This window comes from Condylura cristata, unplaced genomic scaffold (assembly GCF_000260355.1).
Source record: "Condylura cristata isolate star-nosed mole 26May11 unplaced genomic scaffold, ConCri1.0 scaffold00026, whole genome shotgun sequence".
Lineage (NCBI taxonomy): Eukaryota > Metazoa > Chordata > Mammalia > Eulipotyphla > Talpidae > Condylura > Condylura cristata.
Window position 1 is genome coordinate 6125083 of NW_004567127.1, and position 19520 is coordinate 6144602.

General features: G+C 41.1%; 1 protein-coding gene across 4 annotated transcripts in view; it reads left to right on the forward strand.

Moving 5' to 3' along the window:
• The window catches only part of PTPN22 (protein tyrosine phosphatase, non-receptor type 22 (lymphoid)), a 46315-nt gene that overhangs the window by 7857 nt on the left and 18938 nt on the right, over positions 1 to 19520 (forward strand). For all 4 annotated transcript variants that reach the window (XR_001145806.1, XR_001145805.1, XM_012729976.1 and 1 more), the window contains exons 3-12: positions 9448 to 9556; positions 9798 to 9874; positions 9986 to 10081; positions 10519 to 10557; positions 12181 to 12252; positions 12367 to 12426; positions 12933 to 13075; positions 13741 to 13807; positions 15542 to 15619; positions 18901 to 18987. Coding sequence is in view for 2 of the 4 variants with exons in the window: in XM_012729976.1 (XP_012585430.1) it covers positions 9448 to 9556; positions 9798 to 9874; positions 9986 to 10081; positions 10519 to 10557; positions 12181 to 12252; positions 12367 to 12426; positions 12933 to 13075; positions 13741 to 13807; positions 15542 to 15619; positions 18901 to 18987 (828 nt within the window). In the remaining 2 variants the exon portion in view is untranslated. The remainder of the gene's footprint in view (positions 1 to 9447; positions 9557 to 9797; positions 9875 to 9985; positions 10082 to 10518; positions 10558 to 12180; positions 12253 to 12366; positions 12427 to 12932; positions 13076 to 13740; positions 13808 to 15541; positions 15620 to 18900; positions 18988 to 19520) is intronic.

A 19520-nucleotide genomic window follows, 5' to 3' on the forward strand; every position in this document is an offset into this window, starting at 1 on the left:
TTAAACATGAGTTCAATCCCTGCCCCAGAGGTGACCACATAGCGTGGCAGACCTCTCCTGTCTCGCCCGCTGCTCCCCTCAGCAGTGTACTTCGTCCATCAGCCTGTTCTACTCCCCACTCTGCCTTTGGTGAATCCTTTCACTGCCCCTGAACCTCTGACCTGTACCCCAGTTCTGTATGCATAAGTAAAAAAAATCTTAAAAAAAAGATTTATTAATTTATACATACAGAACTGGGGTACAGGCCAAAGGTGCAGGGGCAGTGAGAGGATTCACCAGAGACAGAGCGGGGAGCAGAACAGGAAGATCAAAGAAGTACACTGCTGAGGGGAGCAGTGGGCGAGACAGGAGAGGTCTGCCGCGCCATGTGGGTCACCTCTCTTGTCTGACCAGGGATCGAACCTGTGCTTAAGCAGTGGTGGCAAGCTTCATAGTGCTGTGCTTTAACCCATTGGGCTACCAGGGAGAGCCCTCTTAAGACTTTAAACTTAAAAAAACATTGTGTACTATAACCTACAGACAAATTCACACATACAACTTAACAATTAGTAATAAAGCAGGCACCACAAAAGCAACACTCAAATCAAAAGTAGAATATTACCCTAGAAATCGCTTGGGTGACTTTCTGCATCACAACTTCCCCTAAACCTCACCAGACCACGGTTAAACACTACCCTGAGATTATTCTTTCTTTGTATTTCTGCATAGTTTCAACACACACGCACACACACACACACACACACATACATAGACATAGACATATGTACATATTAGTGATCTGTCTCACTATGCTACAGGAATTCATTTTACCTGTTTTTGAACTCTGTGTAAATGATTTCTATTTTTGTCTTCCTTCCTCCCTCTATCTTATGATTATAAAATCCATCCATTCTGTTGCCAGTAGCTGTATCTTATTTTTTTTCCAGTCATCTTTGTGAATTCTGTCAAAGCTCAGCATGTGTGATAGTTGTGTGGCCACAGTGCGCACTGAGTGAGGTCAACACTTAGGGCGCCTGTCTATTTTGGATCACCACATCCAGGTTCTTGACTTTAGCTTTGCTGGTCTGAAAATTTAATTTTGTCAGTAGGCCCAGGGTTGATCAGTAACTGGCAAATGCAACAGAAATTTGCCAGGGGAAAAAATGCCTATTTATTAATTTTTCAGGGAGAAAAATCCCTGCCAGATAAAGTAGAAGTCAATTTGCTGGCAAGCATGTTCTCTAGTTTGGAGAATGAGAACCCATTATCATCAAAAGTTGCTTGATGAGCAGGGTGATTTCAGGGGCCTTCACAGTGATAGCGTCAGGGCCTCATCTCCTGGTTTGAATCCTCAGGCTTTGGCCACCACTCTTGTCTGGACAGCACCAGGACACATTAACAAGCGTCTACTGTCTTTCCTTCTCCCAAGAATAAGGAAGGCCATCATCTGCCATTAGTGCATTCGTTATCAGGTAGATTGCGATTTGCAAGGAAGTAGGTAATCCTTCTGGCCAATTGCAGCAACGGATTGTGCTTGTATGACCTCTCTCTCTCTCTCTCTCTGAGATATATATATATCTCAGACATTATTTTAAGTATAGGTTTAGGCTTGGTTAGATAGTGTATGCTGGTCACTTAGCGGCATGTCTTTATTCTCAAAATTCTTTAGATGTACTTTCTCTTTTCTACATTGGAGGCAGTTCAGCATCTTCATTTAGGAAGCAAGTATGAATTGTGTGTAAAATGTAAGAGCCTAGTCAATGTCAAATATTATGCTGAATATGCAAATATGAGCTCCTTGGATGTCTATGTGTATTTATAGAAAGACTATGGGAATGCAGAAATATGAAAACTGCTTCAAATATATAGAGTAATTTGCTGATGATGTATCTTCTCAAACATTTTAGAATCAAGATATTTCAGATAGAAATACAATTTACCAAATGACCTGTAATACCAGGTCTTTACCTATTTCTATGGACCCATATTTAAAACACTAGAATCCTGGTGTTAGTCAGAGTTCAGAAACATGCAGTCTTATGTGTTCTTGTAACCTTTATACTATTTCTGATATATGTATTTGATAAAATGGACCAAAAACCCTTAAAGTAGGTTTGACCACCCCAAGGCATCCTCTGAAGGAAATAAAGATATTTATATAGATTTATATAGTATTGTATAAAAGGATTGGCTGTAACTTACATTAAAATAATAGAAAGGGGCCCTCCCTGGTGGCACAGCGGGTTAAAGCACAGCACCAGGAAGCTAAAGCCACTTCTGCACAAGATCAACTCAGAGGTGACGCACATGGCGCAGCAGACCTCTCCTGACCTGCCCGCTTCTCCCCTCAGCAGTGTACTTCGTCGATCTGCCTGTTCTGCTCCCCGCTCTGTCTCTGGTGAAGCATCTCGCCGTCCCTGAGCCTCTGGCCTGTACCCCAGTTCTGTATGCACAAATAAATAAATCTTAAAAAAAATAGAAAGGGACACGTTAAGTGACTTATGTTGTACCCTATGCAATGGGATAATCTGCCACCACTAAAAATAATATAGAAGAGGGCCTTCATGATGGCTCAGAGGTAAAAGTCTCAGTGCTATCAAGCAATCAAATCCCAGTCAGGTTGCTGACCCACACGGTACAGCAGACCTCTCCTGTCTCCCTGCTGCTCCACTCAGTAGTGTTTCAGTAGATCTGCGTGGTCTTCTCTCCACTCCATCTCTGATGAATCTTCTCACCACCATTCCCACCTCTGGCCTACATCCCAGTTCTTGTATACATAAATAAAATCAATCTTTTAAAAATAATAAAATATAGAAGAAAATTCATTGATAAATCAAAAAGAGCAAGTTATAATCTGAGAAAGTATGAATCTATACCCCGGCACCATATACACTGTAAACTGTTACCTCAATTAAAAATTATTACCTTAAGTAAAAGTAATATAATGAAGAAAGTAAATAAAGAAAAGAAAATTTAAAGAGTAAGTTATAAAATCTTATATACAGTGTGACACATCTTTATCACACTCATATAAAAAATGAAAAGGTAACATAAAATGCTGAGAATGATAATCTTGGGGTAACGGGATTATAGGTGATTTTTGTCATCTTATTTTGCATCCCTGTATGCTAATTTTTTCCCAGTGAATAGGCATTATTTTTTATTTTAAAAAATCTACATTTGAAATATTCCTTTAGTGCCATTAGATTCCATTTAACTAGTAAAGAGAAAAAAAAGTGAAGCTTATGTTTCTTGGAAAAGAGGTATTTTTGTAGAAAAGGTAAATACTGTATTTACGATTCTGAAGATTTTTTTTTTTAAATATGAAGGAGTCACTAAGCCCTGAAAGTACTCAGTTTGAAGATGAGGTGCTAATATTGGTTTATGATACACCAGATGTCAGGTTGGTACTAAAGTAAATTCTGGAGACTTATCCATACATAGCCCAGGGAAGATCTGGATATATTTTTCTGTAGAAATATACAGTTTTATCTTAGTTCTATATTTATTTATAGTTAACAATATTAGCCAAGCTTCCTGAATACAGGAGCTATGCACAGTGAGTGGACAAACATCAGTTCAATTCCAATTACTCACTAATGTGAGTCATTTTCTCACTTGACTTTTGCTACGTTAAGGTGCAATTGTTTGCAACTATCACTAGAATAAACACATCCCATTTTCTCTAAAGCTAATTCTCCTAACTCTATCACCCCATCTTTCACTACAGACCAATCAGTTCCATTATTTTCAATTATTCAAATAACATCTGTGATGCATTTCTTGTCATTTCCTCACATTTTATGTATATGAAGTTGAATTTCTTGGTTTATTCACCCCAGGTTAACCATTGCTTCCTCTCCCACACACTTAATGCGGCCACCCAAGCCCTGTAAGTTTGTCTGGTAGTTGGAGATGATCACGTTCTTACCGATTCAGTCTTGTCCCCCAGCCTTACAAGGAGTTGCTTTTGTTAACTGGACTCGCAGGCCTGAGCTCCTAATTCTGTTTCTTTGCAATCATGCTTTCTCCATTCTGGTGGATGTTGGGAATTCACTTGACCTACTGCTGTAAGGTATTGAGCTACCTCTTGATGTCCCTTTTCCCCTAGCACGGAGGAGCCATGTTTGATTTTTCAATTGTAAATTAGCAATAAACATGGGGGTGCAGGTATCTTTTTGAATCAGTGTTTTTGTGTCTTTTGGGTAGATACCTAGGAGTGGGATTGCTGGGTCGTAGGGAAGCTCCATGTTTGATTTTTCTACCCTGGACTGTAACTTACGCTTGTCTCCTGTGCAGTACCACAGTCCCCAGTGCAAAGACGTGTGGTCTTGTGCTCACTTTTTCTTCTCTTTCAGGAGTGACCGTCACTCACTGATTAGTTTAGTGGGTCATCACACACTGCATGATAACACTGATGAGAATAAAACAACTCAAAGTTGGAAAAATGATGTTAGTCAAGGACCTGCATTCTTTGTTATTTCACTTCAACTTGTAGTTTCCAAGAACCTATCTGAGATAGTTAAGTTAGGATTTACCGTAATTCCTTTACTAGTCAATGAGAAGAACTTGCAAATGACTCAGCCCTGAGGACTTCAGTTCTGTTTTGCTGCCCTAAACGAAAGGGGTAGTAGAACCTCCAGACCAAAGGAACTTATGATTAGCTTAATGTATGAGAACAGAATCTGGGTTCTCATACATCCCAGCCTCTCAGAACAAGAGGGATGCTGGCCTCTGTCTTTATTCTCTCAATCACTCTCTTGATTTCTCCTGCTGCTGCCTCCTCTAAGGAGCTCAGATCTCCTGCCCTGTGGCAGAGAAATACTTTCCCTTTTGACCTACCTTTTCTTCCCCAACTTCAAACCACACCCGTAGCCCTGCCTTGTTCTTTAATACTATTCTGCTTCCCACTTTCAGAATTTCTCCTTTTCTGGTGGAGTTGGTTAGTTCATCTGCTCTAAATCTGCTGTTTTGCTCTCTGTTGGGGTGTTTGAACCTAGAGGGCCTAGCAAAGAGAAAAAGCGAATGAAAACAGGAGGCAGTATAGTGATCTGATCTCAAAGTGAGGTAGCTGCCTCCTCCTTTTATGGCCACCCCGAAGGGCTGCCAGCCAAAATGAAGTTCAGTCCTTCTGCGACTTCGGCAAGCACTGTCAAAGGCATTTTGGCATAATTTCCCACGTTTGTAGAAAGATTACATCTCCTCTTTCCAATGAGCCGGGATAACATGACGATACTGCACCCGTGCACATTCTCAAGGATGATGAAGTCAGGTTGTGTGAGGACATGACAAAGAGCAGCAAATTGGCAAGACAGTGCAGGTCACAGGAAGACACATGCCATCTCCACCGGCCGAGCTCAGCGGGAGGTGGGCATTTACCCAGAGCCGGTCACTACTGGGCCGAAACTGGACCAAGACCACAAAAAGATCCCAGCACACAAAGCCAAACCTCACCTAGTAGGAAAAGAAAAGGGCAAATACAAGGAAGAAACAGTTGAGGAGATGCAGGCATACAGTGATTGTATATACGACTTCCATTAAAAAGTGCTAACGTGAAAAAGGCAAGCTATCTGGGGAAAAAAAAAAAGCTTTTAGCCTGCCCGAATTAACATTTTATAGGCATTTCCTATGTGATGTTTTGCTAAGAGACTTTCCCATTGTCATCCAGACAGATGAGTCCGGATGAAGACGAGAGCAGGGAATAAGCTGTTCGGTTTCATTGTTGAAGGTGGCAGTTAAGGCCGCTAACAGGCGTGTGACCCATACGCACAACTTTTCTCAGTGACATATAACCTGGTTACTTGAGGTTATTTTACAAGGTGTGAGTTTTTTTTTTTTTTTAATAGTATTCTCCCCGGAAGGGGACAAACAAAGCAAAATGAACAAATAAAAACAGAGTACCAGGGAGCATGCACTAGGGACAGTTCTGGAAAAATCTAGAAGGAATAGTTCTGGGATTTAAAATCTTTCAGCAGCCCAGGAATCAACAGCAACCTGAAAATGATTATTCTGAAAGTACGTAAGAGTGGAGAGAGTTGAAAAGGAGGAACAACTTGAATGGACTCACTTTATGGTCTCTCATGTGTCTGTGCCATGAGAGTTCAGTTCCCAAACTGGCCCACTGGTGTCTATCTTGATGTAAAAATAAACTGTACCATGGGTCCTCCTTGGTGGCATAGCAGCTTAAAGCACAGCACTAAGCAGCTACAGCCACTTCAGCACGAGTGCGATCCCTGCCCTGGGGGTGACCCACATGGCGCAGCAGACCTCTCCTGACCCGCCTGCTGCTCTCCTCAGCAGTGTACTTCGTCAGTCAGCCCGTTCTGCTCCCCACTCTGTCTGTGGTGAAGCCTCTCACCACCCCCACACCTCTGGCCTGTACCCCAGCTCTGTATGCATCAATAAATAAATCTTTAAACAAATAAATAAATAAACTGTACTATTATCAATGTATCATCTTTTCTACTAAATCCAATTCTGAAATCACACACAAATTCAAACCATAGTAAAAAGCTAGGATTTATGAGCACAAGGAGACCCACTTTTCCCGGTCTGCCTGTGTCTGATCTAACTCTAGGGGGAAAGATGGCCACTTGAACGCTCAGTGCTAACGCTTGTGGTCCAGCAACCACGCAGGCGTGGTGATCCCATTTGTCATCTCTCACTGGAAGAAGTTTACATTCTTATACAATGAGTTGTTATAATAATGATGATTGATTTGTTATTTGGTGTAAATATAGTTAGACTTTAGCTATTTGATAATTTTATGTTTCTTAATTTCCACCTAACAATCATCTCATGACATCAACTGTATCTTTCTCCCTGTAGACTCACTCAGTTATCAAGCTATCTTGAGCGCATTGTGAAAGCTGACGAAGTATTTAGATGTAACCAATTTCTACTCTTTTTTTCTCTGCCATTATACCTTACTTTAGACTCTCACTTTATTACACTCTCTTTAAAAAAAAAAAAAAAGATTTACTCATGCATGTATGCATACAGAACTGGGGTACAGGCCAGAGGTGTGGGGTGGTGAGAGGATTCAGCAGAAGCAGAGTGGGGAGAGAACAGGTGGATTGGCTAAAATACACTGGTGAGGGGGGCAGCGGGGAGACAAGGGAGCCTGCTGTGCCATGTGAGTCAGCTCCCTGGCTGGGGAATCAAACTGGGGGCTGCCGACAGCTTCATTGTGCTGTGCTTTAACCCTTTGCACAACCAGGGAGGCCCTCATTGCCTCTTTTTTGTTTGAGACTTAGTTAAGTGTCCTTAAGTAAACATCTCCAGATAGACATAGGTCCTAATTATGTGAAAATATTATGTGAAATATAAGCAGCTAACAATAATTCAGTCCTCTTTTCTTTTTCTAGTCCTTTGAGAAAAGTTCTTTGTCTATTTTTTTATTTAATTTTTGTAAGTTTATCCAAGAGACCATAATCATGATTGAGAAATGCAAACGCAGTATTGGGTACAGATGTACGAGGAGGAAAAGTCATAATTGCAAAGAATTTTCAGTGATCCATTTGTGCAACTTGAATGAAACTTTGAATGAACCATTTGTACAAACTTGAATGAAACTTCAAGTTATCTTTAGAAGCCTCATACTTGGAGATGGAAAATATGGGGAAGTTAAGGCCCAACTAAGTAGTTTAAATAGGCTCTTAAGAACCTGACTAAGGAGTTTGAATTTTTTTAGGGAATCCACTGAAGTTGTTTTGAGCATGAGGTAAGGCAAAAGTTGCATCTTGGTAAGATGAATTGGGCATAGTCATGCCTGATAGATTTGAATGGAAGAAGAGTGTGAAGACGAGTTAAGAAGTAACTGTGACAGCTCAAGGTGGAAGGGAGGGAAAGAGCCTGAATTAAGATTTCTGTAGCAGGCGTAGGAAGGAAGGTGGAGGATGCAAGATTTTGCCTGCGAAGAAACTTAACCTTCCTTGAGTTGGAGGTGGACACTGTGGGAAGGTGGGAGCCAAAGTGATTCCATTTCCAGAGAATGGGGGCATGGGATAAAGCTAGTGTCATCACACATGGGTGATTTGGTGATGGGAAGCCCACGGGGAGATGAAAAAAATGCACATATGATGTAAAAATAAACTATTATATTATTTTTTTTTAAAAAAGCTAGTGCCATCAGCAGCGACAGTGGGCAATAATAACTTTGGATTTTAAGAATGCTGAGTTTGCAGCTATAGTAATGTGTCCAAGTGGCAACACCTAGGACATGACTGGGAATTCAGGATTGTAATTTAGCAATTGAGTCTCAGTTTAGAAACCTGAGTTATCCAATAGGAGAGGAAATTAAAACTCATTTTAAATTAATTAAAAACCACTGGGTATGCTTTCAGTCAGAGCATATGATATCTTTCAGCAAATACATATAGTAAGAGAAGAAAAGAGATGAAGATTTTACCTTGAACCTTTTGGGTATTAAACAATTAGAACATAGAAATGGGCAGGGAGCCAGAGCCATGAGATCTTAAGAGCAAGAAGTGTGAAAGAGAAGTTAGAGAAGAAGGTAACCTAGACTAGTAAGGGTCAAGGGAGGAGGAAACAGCAAGAAGGAAGTTAAAAGGGAAGGATGCTGATGCATTTGACCCATAGGAAGTCATTAATGGTCTTCGTGTGATGAACTCAACATAGGGCAAATAATAAAAACTATTTTCTGTAGTTCAGTCCAACCAATACTTATCAGCCACCAGGCGTGTCCTTTTCCCTCATCTTTCTCAAATTAACTAAGGGGCCATAAAGTGCACATCTATGAAATGTGGTTTCTTTGAATCAGTTGAGGAAGTTAAACAAAATTTGGGACAAAATTGATTACCAAGAAATTGCTAATGAGGGACTACCATTTTCTCTGTCCTGAAATTCAGGTCTATGGTATAACTGTGGAAAAGAAAATCACTATAATGATTACCCCACTCTTCTGAGGAACCTTTCACTTGCTCCTGCCTGCCTTTCCCCTTCCCCACCCTGCCCCCAGACTGTGTTCTATCAGCAGATACACTACTTGAAATGAGTGACTGAGATATTGGTTTGACGTTTAGGGCATATTTAAAATGCCAGTTTTTGAAAACTTGACATTTTATTAGATAGAGAGAAGTTTTATTCAGCTAAAGAAAGCTTCGTTTTTATTTAAAATACCCTTGCAAAGAAAGTGAATTCAACTTTTAATATCTGACTCTTTGGGTGGAGATGAAGACTGTGGTGATTTGTTTTCAGAAGATACTGGTTTTTAAAATATTCACCAGTTTCACCTCAAAGTTTTAGCTATTTGTGGCTCAGCTAATTTCACTTCTCTAAATGTCATCCAGTTCTGCTGTCCTGCCCTGGGGCTCTGCCCTGGGGGTCCTAACCGCAGAGGTTACTGGGAGGGCAGAAAGGGGATGCCTGGCCATGGAGAAGGGGTCACTGCAGCTACTTCTTAGCTCTTTCTAGGGAGATTTAATTATTCTTGGAATCTTATTACAGAAGCTGAAAAGACAATCAACCAAGTATAAGGTAGACAAAACCTACCCGACAACTGTTGCGGAGAGACCCAAGAATCTCAAGAAAAACAGATATAAGGATATCTTACCTTGTAAGTTTCATTACTCCCTGTAAACTTGTACTTTCTTCTAAGTTCAGTCTCATCCTTTTTTTTTTTTTTTTGTCCTTTGTTTGCTGTTCCAAACCTTGAATTTGACACATTAGTTTGTGCTATGGATGACTCTGTAAGAATACTCACCCGTCCGAACCCACTGCTCAGTTTTCCTGCCAGTCTTTGCTTACAATCGACCTGCTGAAGACCCCCCCTCTTAAGTATGTCCTTTGTATTATAGATGATCACAGCCGGGTAGAGCTGTCCCTGATCCCCTCTGATGAGGACTCCAACTACATCAATGCCAACTTCATTAAGGTGCTCTCCTTATTCTCTATTTCTCCAAGATTTCTTTAAAAAGAGGGGAGATAATAGACAAGAAGAGGATATTATTTGTAGTCATCTTGTGTGATTCTCGTTCTCTTTTAGGGAGTTTATGGACCCAAAGCTTATATTGCCACTCAGGGACCTTTGCCTACAACTGTCCTGGACTTCTGGAGGATGATTTGGGAATATAGTGTCCTGGTAAGTGCAGAATTGCTTTTGTTACTCTCCTCTCTACTTCTCTAAGTGGAAGTAGGGTGTTAGTGTATGTGACTGAGACTACTTCCTCTGCATTAAAATCGGTGTTTTTTTTTTTTTTTGGCCAGTTTCTAGACCTTCAGCATTCTGACACGTTAGTCAAAAGTATCATATCATTCTTGTTCAAGGAAATGGAAATTTTCATCTTGACAGGCTCATTTGTTAACAAGAATTTACTGATTTGAATAGAGAAAAAGGAAGTAGGACAGAGAAGAGGGAAGGGAAGGAACAACCTTTATAATTTAGTAGGATACCTTTTTTACTAAAAAAGCAAAAAAAAAAAAAAACCCAAAGCCCAAGCAGAGTCCATCCTGACCCCCAAGCCCTTCAGATTAACCCCTCTAACGACTGTGGGTCTTGTGTCTCCGTTTTCTCCCCAGATCATTGTGATGGCGTGCATGGAGTTTGAGATGGGGAAGGTGAGTTGCCTTCTAGCTTACTTAACTGTAAAGGAAAGAAGGAGGGAACAAGACAGCACAATTTACAGAAACAGTTACCTACAAAAAAATTATTTTTCTTTTCCTTTTTCAGTTTGGGAATAGCAGCTGACTCTCACGGATTTTTTTACCCCTACTTTCACTTTTGGTTCATTTTCCTGGTGGATTCCATGGTTTAAAGTAAAAATAAGGAATAGATTTGAAAATGTTAAAACATTCTCTTTTCCATGCTTAAGAATCAGACGTCATTAAGCTGTTACAGCAGCGGACCTGGACTTCAGGGGCCCTCGGCCACACATGTCTACTGAGCTCCGCTGTGTGGCTGGCTCAGGCTGGCGCTCAGTTATTTTACTCCGTTTTAGTGCATTGAAATGCAAAAACTGATATGCAATTCAGTCCTTGGAAAATGTTATTTATACATTTGGAACAACTTGGGTATGTTGTTTTCAACTATAAATTGTATGAAATCTAAATGGAAATAACAGATTTCCAATAAAAAGTGAGCATACTAATTGAGAGGTACTGTAAGTGCAAAATACATAGCAGATTTTGAAGATGTAGTTTAAAAATATCAACTAACTACCGACTTTTTTTGACATTTTGGGTTAAGTAAGATAGTTTTTTTGTTTTTGTTTTTTATTTACTCATACAGAACTGGGGTACAGGCCAGAGTTGCAGGGGCAGTGAGAGGCTTCACCAGAGACAGAGTGGGGGACCGAACAGGCAGATCGACGAAGTACACTGCTGAGGGGAGCAGCGGGCGAGACAGGAGAGGTCTGCTGCACCATGTGGTCACCCAGGGCAGGCAGGGATCGAACTCATGCGGAAGTGGCTTTTGATTCTTGTGTTGCGCTTTCACCTGCTGTGCCACCAGGGAGGGCCAAGTAAGATAGCTTTAACCTTTTTCATTTTTGAATGTGGCTATTAGAAAATTAAAAATTAGGGGCCTCCCTGGTAGCCTGGGGGTTTAGTCTCAGCTCCAGCAGCACTATGGCCTGAGTTTGATGCCCAGCAAGCTGACCCACATGGCACAGCAGACCTCTCCTGTCTCGCCTGCTGCTCACCTTAGCAGTGTAGTTAAGTAAAGCTGACTCTTCTGCTCCCAACTCTGTCGCTAGTGAATCATTTCACTCTATCCTCATCCCCTGCACCTCTAGCATACACCCCAGTTCTTCTACACAAATTTTTTTAAATTAAAAATTAGATACACAGCTCCTTTTACAGTCTTATTAAGCAGCAACCTTCTAACCTGTCTCCCTCTATTCTAAGTTGACAAGGGTGTTAGTATCTCTGTTAGCTCATGCACCAGACATGATTTCTGTTGATGCTTTTGAAATACTGAAAGTGCCAAAGGTCTCTAGTTTTACGTTTTCAGACCTCTAGGAAGTCCTTAACCTATATATCCCTAAATGTTAGCTTTCCCATCCTCAGGGGAGTCTCTGAGGGGAAACGTTGAGGTGTTAGCTTTCCGCAGGGTTACAAGTGCTTAATGTAAGATGAAGAATGCAGAGCTAAATTTGCTTCTGAATGAGGAAGTGGCTCTTGCTACCTAAAAGAAACTAGAATGTATGGAGGGAAATCACTGCATTCTGCTTTGTACCGCAGAAAAAGTGCGAGCGCTACTGGGCTGAGCCAGGAGAAACACCACTACAAGTGGGGCCTTTCTCCATAAGCTGTGTAAGTATCACCCCTGGCCCCACTGGACTGAGCAAACTCTGCAGGGTCTACTCTACAGAGAACAGTCCTGTCATGTTGGCCTTTGAAATAACTACTGTTTAATCTACTTCTTAGGAGGCTGAAAAAAGAAAATCTGATTACATCATCAGGACTCTCAAAGCCAAGTTCAAAAGCGTAAGTATGGAACAGGTGAGATAAACTGAAAAGCCTACAGAGGTCAGGCAGGCAAATACAAATGTGACTCAGGCTGGACATAATAAATTAAGGATAGGGGAGCCTTGATGTTCAGAATAAAGCCTGTACACAAAAGAGACAACACCATGGCACACTATAAAGTGACAGTAGGCATAGGGTGAATAGAGATTGTATAGTGCGTAGAGGCCAGTGTGAGAGCTGAGGCTGCCCAGTCTCTAAGACAGAGGGACGTAAGGTAGCAGCATGCCAGTGACCCAGCTCTGGGCTGGACTGTCTTCATCCTGACCTCCTCCTGTGAGTGGGCCAATAGTAAGAGACCCGAAATCATGTTTAATTGTTCTTAGAAGGCACCAGGAGTCTATAGGAAAGAGAGCAGCATACATTGCTGACCTGCTGTGGATTCTACTGAGTAAGTCAGAGTAATCCTAAAACAGATTGAGGCAGGCCCTAGCCCTGAACTCACCTTTTGCCCCGGCTATTCATAGGAGACTCGAACCATCTACCAGTTTCATTACAAGAACTGGCCAGACCATGACGTGCCGGCCTCCATCGACCCTATTCTTGAGCTCATCTGGGATGTGCGCGGCTTGCAAGAGGACGACAGTGTCCCCGTGTGCATTCACTGCAGGTGGGGTGCCGTGGGGTGAACCTTCTGCCCGTACACCCCAGTGTCCCTGTCTGCGCATGACAGGAAGACTGGCTGTTGGAACTGAAAGTGGTGTGGGCGCACGGGAGGCATGTCCCTGGTTCTGGCTTCATCTCTTCCATTTGATCAGGAAGGCATGAAGTTCATTTGCTTTTCCCCCTTGCTATATATGCACATATTTAACTTTAATTTGGAGCTTTCAATTTGGCTCTTCTGTCTGCTTCCATGTTCTATTCCCCTCCCCACCAAACCACCCGTGCCAATACCCTTCTCTGCCAGGAATGAAGTTTAGAAATAAGGGTGAGAGGAAACCAAGGGTGAATCACAGAAACAGACTATAGTAAATTCAACAATAATGTTCTTTATTAAATAATTTATTTATTAAATGAATGGATTTTCTGAAAAGACTGGGAAGCAGTCTGGCTGGAGAAACTCTCACTGAGAGAAACTCTCACAGATCCTAGTTTCTAGTCCCTGTCCTGAGGTTCATTGTACCATGTAGCAACCGACAAGTGTGTTCGGGGAAGTGGTAGGGTTAGGGAGTTTTGTTGTTTCCAGCTTTCTTCCTCAAATCTGCTGGTGCAATAGCACAGTTGCAAAGGTCTGCTGTCTGCCGTGATGCACTCACCTGTGGTCTTTCATTTTAGTGCCGGCTGTGGAAGGACAGGTGTTCTCTGTGCCATTGACTATGCGTGGATGTTGCTAAAAGATGGGGTGAGTGTCTCTCCGAGGGTCCTTCCCACTTACTTATCCTGCAGCCATCAGACTTAAGAATTGTTGGTTCTTCAAAACCTCTGTCTCCATAATTCATCGTTTCTAGAACATTTTCTTGTAGACCTTCTTTGTCGGGGGTTAAATTAGAAATTACGTTGATGGTTCTCAAAGTGAGGTTCCCAGCCAAACAGCATCAAGCGTCCCCTGAGACTGTTTTAGCAGTGCAGAGTCTTGGGCCCCACCTCGGGCGGGCTACAGCAGCAACGCCGGGGAAGGGAGCCAGCAAGCTCGTCAGGTAGCTTGAGAGCCAGTGTTTAAAAAGGGTAAATTACCTAAAACGGGTAATTCTATAAATCCCTTTTCTGCAATTGCTTTAGTCAATGGACTCAAGTTGCAATTAAACTTTGCATTCAATCCATCAAGCTTTTTTTTTTTTTAAGGAACAATAATAACATTTTTTTTTTGTCCATTTCTTACACGGTCTTCCTCCCTGACAATCTTCACCTGAGCCTCTGCCATAGCCTTTAGCACAACTGCAATCAATCATTGCACATTTTCCTCCTCTATCAGTTTCGCAGAGGCCTGCTCAGTCCCCTGGCTTCTTGTCATCATCAACCTTAGGTTGGTCTGGTGTCAGCACAAAGGACGTCACCAGGGTGACACGCACAGCACATCACACAGACATCTGTTGGGCATGTGCTTAAGGCTTTGGTGATTTTTTAGAATCCACATGCTGGGTGTCCTGAGGAGGTCCCCAGTACCTCTGACCCCATGGTATTAGCATGTACCCCACGTCTAGCAGCAAGGCCTTTCTTACCCATGGCAGTGGGCTGCAGGTGGGGCAGAATCTCAAATGCACCCAAGCCTCTGTCTCTGTGTGCCAGCAGGGAAAGAGAGCAATCACTTTATTTTTTATCATTAAATCTGTTTTTTTTTTTTTTTACATAGTTGTGAATGTTTGGACAGTATTTGATTTCTCTCCTCAGATGTAGTCCCATAGTTCTCCCACCACCACAGCACCCATGAACCGTCACCATCGTTGCTTATGCTCTCCCCTGTTTTGACCCTAATCCCTCCTCTTCCCTTGCAGTTGCCTCAGATCGATGGTGCAATTTTTGTATTTTTTCTGACCCTTCATTCATTCTCTCTAGACTCCACACACATATAAGTGAAAGCATCTCATGTTATCTTTTTCCTTCTAACTTTTTTCTGCTTAACATGATCCCTTCCAGCTCCATCCCTGTTGCTGCAAATAACATGAGTTTACTTTTTGATTGCTAACTCGTATTCCATTATGTATACTATACCACAACTTTTTGACCCATTCATCTGTTTTGGGAGCATTTGGGTTGTTTCCATATCTCAACTATTGAAAATAGCTCAATCATTTTTAACAGGCTAGTCTAAAACAGGAAGTTTAAAAAGTGGGTTTTAGACCTATCTACCAATTTTTATTTCATAAAACTCTCTTTCTTGCTCATCTACTGAGACTTTTCCCTCATTTTATCTTTAACCTCAGACATGGGATCAATCTTTCCATGGGCAATCATCCTGCAGAGTTTCTTTAATCCTTCCCGTGGGAAAACCCATGCCCTAAAATGATGAAACAAGTGATAAGAAACTGCATTGGTTGAACAATGAATTTTTTTCTGATGTTATTGCAAGGCAGTGGCAAATATTTATTAACAAAGAAAGGATTAAAGGAATAAGATAATTCTTCTTTCTGTTTGATAGATAATTCCAGAGAACTTCAATGTTTTTAGTTTGATCCAGGAAATGCGAACACAGAGGCCTTCATTTGTTCAAACTCAGGTGAGAATTACGTCAAATGGACCATAATGAGGGTCTTGCTGTAGCTCTCTGCTTAATACTAAGGCATCCAGAACTAGCTACCATACTGCACAGCTTAGCTGACAAGCCAATTTGCTATTAAGTTCATTTATCCAATTGTCCCCTAACTCTAAATATGCCAATATTTTTCCTGTCTTCTTTGCCTTGGGTCAAATTCCCTTTATTCCTTGACTTTCTGTCATTTCAGAAAGTATAATAAACCAATAAAATATTTCTTATAAAGGATGTTGAGAAAACGCAATAGGTTGCTTGACTTATTAAAAATAAATAGAAGGATCAGATTAACTTTAAATTTTTAGTAGTAAATTCACTTCTATAATCAGAGATTTGCAATATCTTTTTCAGGATGTGATCAGAGAGTCTTGAGAATACGTTTTATATACTCATCTTAAGAAATACTGAGAAACAAATCAACCATGATCTGTTCACCAAAGAGGTCACCACTGTTAATAATTTTCTGTTTTAAAGATTTATTTATTTAAGTGTACAAGAACCAGGGTACAAGCTGGAGGTGGGAGGAGGATGAGAGCATTCATCAGAGACAGAGTGTGGAGCAGAAAGGCAGATTGACTGAAAGACAATGCTGAGGGGAGCAACGGGAGAGACAGGAGAGGTCTGGAGCAACGGGAGAGACAGGAGAGGTCTGCTGCGCCCTGTGGGTCAGCTCCCTGGCCTGGGATCAAACTCAGGCTGCAGTGGCTGTGGATAGCTTCATAGTACTTCGCTTTAACCCACTGCACCACCAGGGAGGGCCCTATTAATAATTTTCTATTGTCTTTCCTGGTCCTTACTGTATGCAAACATAAAACATTGTGATTATAATAATACTGTCTGTATGATTATATGTGTAACACAATATTCTAACCCACTCCAGGTTGTTCATACTTGTTTACTCATTAAGAATGCTTTTTTTCTGCCTTCTTTTCTTTCCAGCTCAAGTTCTACCTCCCAGGTGAAACATTCCCAGCCCAAATCTCTCATTGTTGTTAATATTAATTTCACCCATATTTCTACACCAATAATTTAACTCACATTTGAAAATGATCCCTATCTTTATAATAGTTTCTGGCTTCCACTCATTCATTCATTAAACATTTATTGATATTTATTATGTAACAGGCACTTTGTATAATTTGTGAGTTACTTTTTCAAGTTCTGAATGTGTTTACATCACTTAGAAATGAACTTGTACATAGAATCAGAGTAAAACAATTGACAGTGGGAGTGCAGATATTTTCATCTCAGATTTGTGAGTTAAAGGGAAAAAATGAAGAGCTATTATAGAAAAAGTGTTTTGTTTGGCCCACACAGGTTTTTCCACTAATAGCTAGTGGAAAAATACAACTTTTTTTTTCATGTATCCTCTGTAGGTGTTTTCTATATTCTGCCTATGAGGGGGAAAGTTTGTGTGAAATGAGGGCATGGGCTGGTTTAATGCTTTCACACTTAACGAAGGCTGGTCCATGTAATGTCTAAAGTTTCCAAGAAATTGACAACCTAGTTGTATAGTTGTATAGTAACCAGTTCTAATGCTGAATCTATAAAGAAAACTACACTCCATTTCAGAAAATCTTCACGGCAGGCTGAATTTTAATTAAGACTTGGAAGATCATGGAAACAACTGGAAGTTAGACTGCACATGCTGACATCACTGAGGAACACCGAGCAGGTGTTTTTCTGACACTGTTCAAACCAGGAAATAGCATTGTCACCAGCTGAGTACTTCCTGTCTGATTTTCTTCTTAAAAAAAAACTAAAGAGTGACTACCTCAATTAAAAATACATTAATTTTAAAAAGTCAATTCGTAAAAAAATAAAAAATTCAAGCATGTACCAACCCCTGTACTGGGTGATACAGACTTTTTTTTCTTTTTAATTTGTTTTTCTGGTTTGGTGGTAACACCAGCTGACGTCATTGTATATGAATCAGAGGAATAGGTTCACAGCTCCTCAGATACACATCACCACACCCCTCCACCCCTGCCCCACTATCCATATTTAGCCCTTAATACTATGGCTCCCCACCTCCCTGGTGGCGCAACTGGTTAGGACGCAGCACTGCAAGCTGGCGGCAACCGCTTAGTGCGAGTTTGATCCCCGACCCTGGAGCTGACCCACAAGACTCGGGAGACCTCTCCTGACCTGCCCGCTCCTCCCCTCAGCAGTGTACTTCTTCTATCGGCCTGTTCTGCTCCCCGCTCTGTCTCTGGCGAATCCTCTCACTGCCCCTGGCACTCTGGCCTGTACTGTAGATCTGGATGCATAAATAAATAAATCTTAAAAATAAATACTATGGCTCCACTTTCCCCCGCTAGCAGCCTCATTTCTGCATTGATTTCTATGCATTCTATTTTTTTTTTTATATCTCTGCTAGGGAATAATTTCAGCATCTTGATCTAAGTACACTAAGGCAAAAGACCCAGGTTCTAACCCAAGTCCTGTAAAAATCATTTCTGTATGACCTTGGACAAGTTGTAAACAGGAATAATGATCTAGTTACTTGCTAGATCAACTGTGAGGGTCAAATTAAACAATAAATATCAAAGCTATCTACCTACCAGCTACAACCTATCTGCTTTCTTTTTTTCCAGATAAGATGAAGGTGACTTAAAAAAAAAAACTTGTGTTCAGCATGAAATAAAAAATTTAAAATATTAGCAAGGAAAGCAGAAGGGTGGTGGAATGCGGGAAGATAAGAAAGTGGGGTTAGAACACAAAAGCAGGAGTCCAGGGGTCCTCCCTGGTGGCACAAGGGGTTAAAGCCCAGTACTATGCCACTGTCTACAGCCACTGCAGATTGAGTTCGATCCCCGGCCAGGGAGCTGGCCCACATGGCATGGCAGACCTCTCTTGACCTGCCCGCTGCTCCCCTCAACAATATATTTCAGTAAAGCTCCCAACTCTGTTTCTGGTGAATCCTCTCACCCTCCAATACTTCTGGCCTGTACCCCGGTTCTGTATGCATAAACAATAAATCTTAAAAAAAAAAAAAAACAAACAGTAGGTCATGAGGCCCTTGTACACTAGTTGAGGTAAGTTAAATATTTAGCTGTTTCTGGTAGCCTAAAAGTTCTTTGAAATCTGCAGTGGTTTACCCAAACAGAAGGCACTGTCATTAAACTATTGTTACTGGTATTTTTAGGTCTTCTATACTAAGGATTTGGTTGGTGTCTCATTCCTGAAATCTGGATGTGTAAAATTCACCAAACTCTCTCTCTCTTTTCATTTGTGATGCTCTTTAGGAACAGTACGAGCTGGTCTACAAAGCTGTGTTAGAGCTATTTAAGAGACAGTTGGAAATAATCAGCAATAAATACTCTGGAACAGAGGTAAATTTTAAGCTTAACATTTTGTTCATATGTTTTTCATGTTTGATTTTGGGCAAGGAACCTCAGATTAGTTGCAGAATTTCTTATGTAGAATGTCAATTTGGTGACAACTAAATTGGAGTGCCAGATGTGCCCCTGAAAATCTCCTGTGAGTAAGGGAAAATTAATTGAGATACTTTTACTTAGAAAATTTATTTCTTGACTTACCTATTGCATACAATTTTCAAGTAAATTTAGAAACAATAGGAGTGAGAGAAAGTGCAAGCATAAGTCCTGTTCTTATGCTGTAGAGGTTTGTGTGATGAATTAGAGAGTGATAATTATAAAATGAAATCACAGTTGAGCCATGATGAGACTTTTTGGGTTATTCTAGCCTCATTTTTACTGCCAAGGTCTCAGAGAATTTTGAGAATGATTTTAGCTGAAGGTCTTGGGCATAAAAGCAAACACAGGCCCTCCCTGGTGGCGCAGCAGGTTAAAGCACAGTACTGAGAATCTAAAGCCGCTTCCGCATGAGTTCGATTCCCACCCGC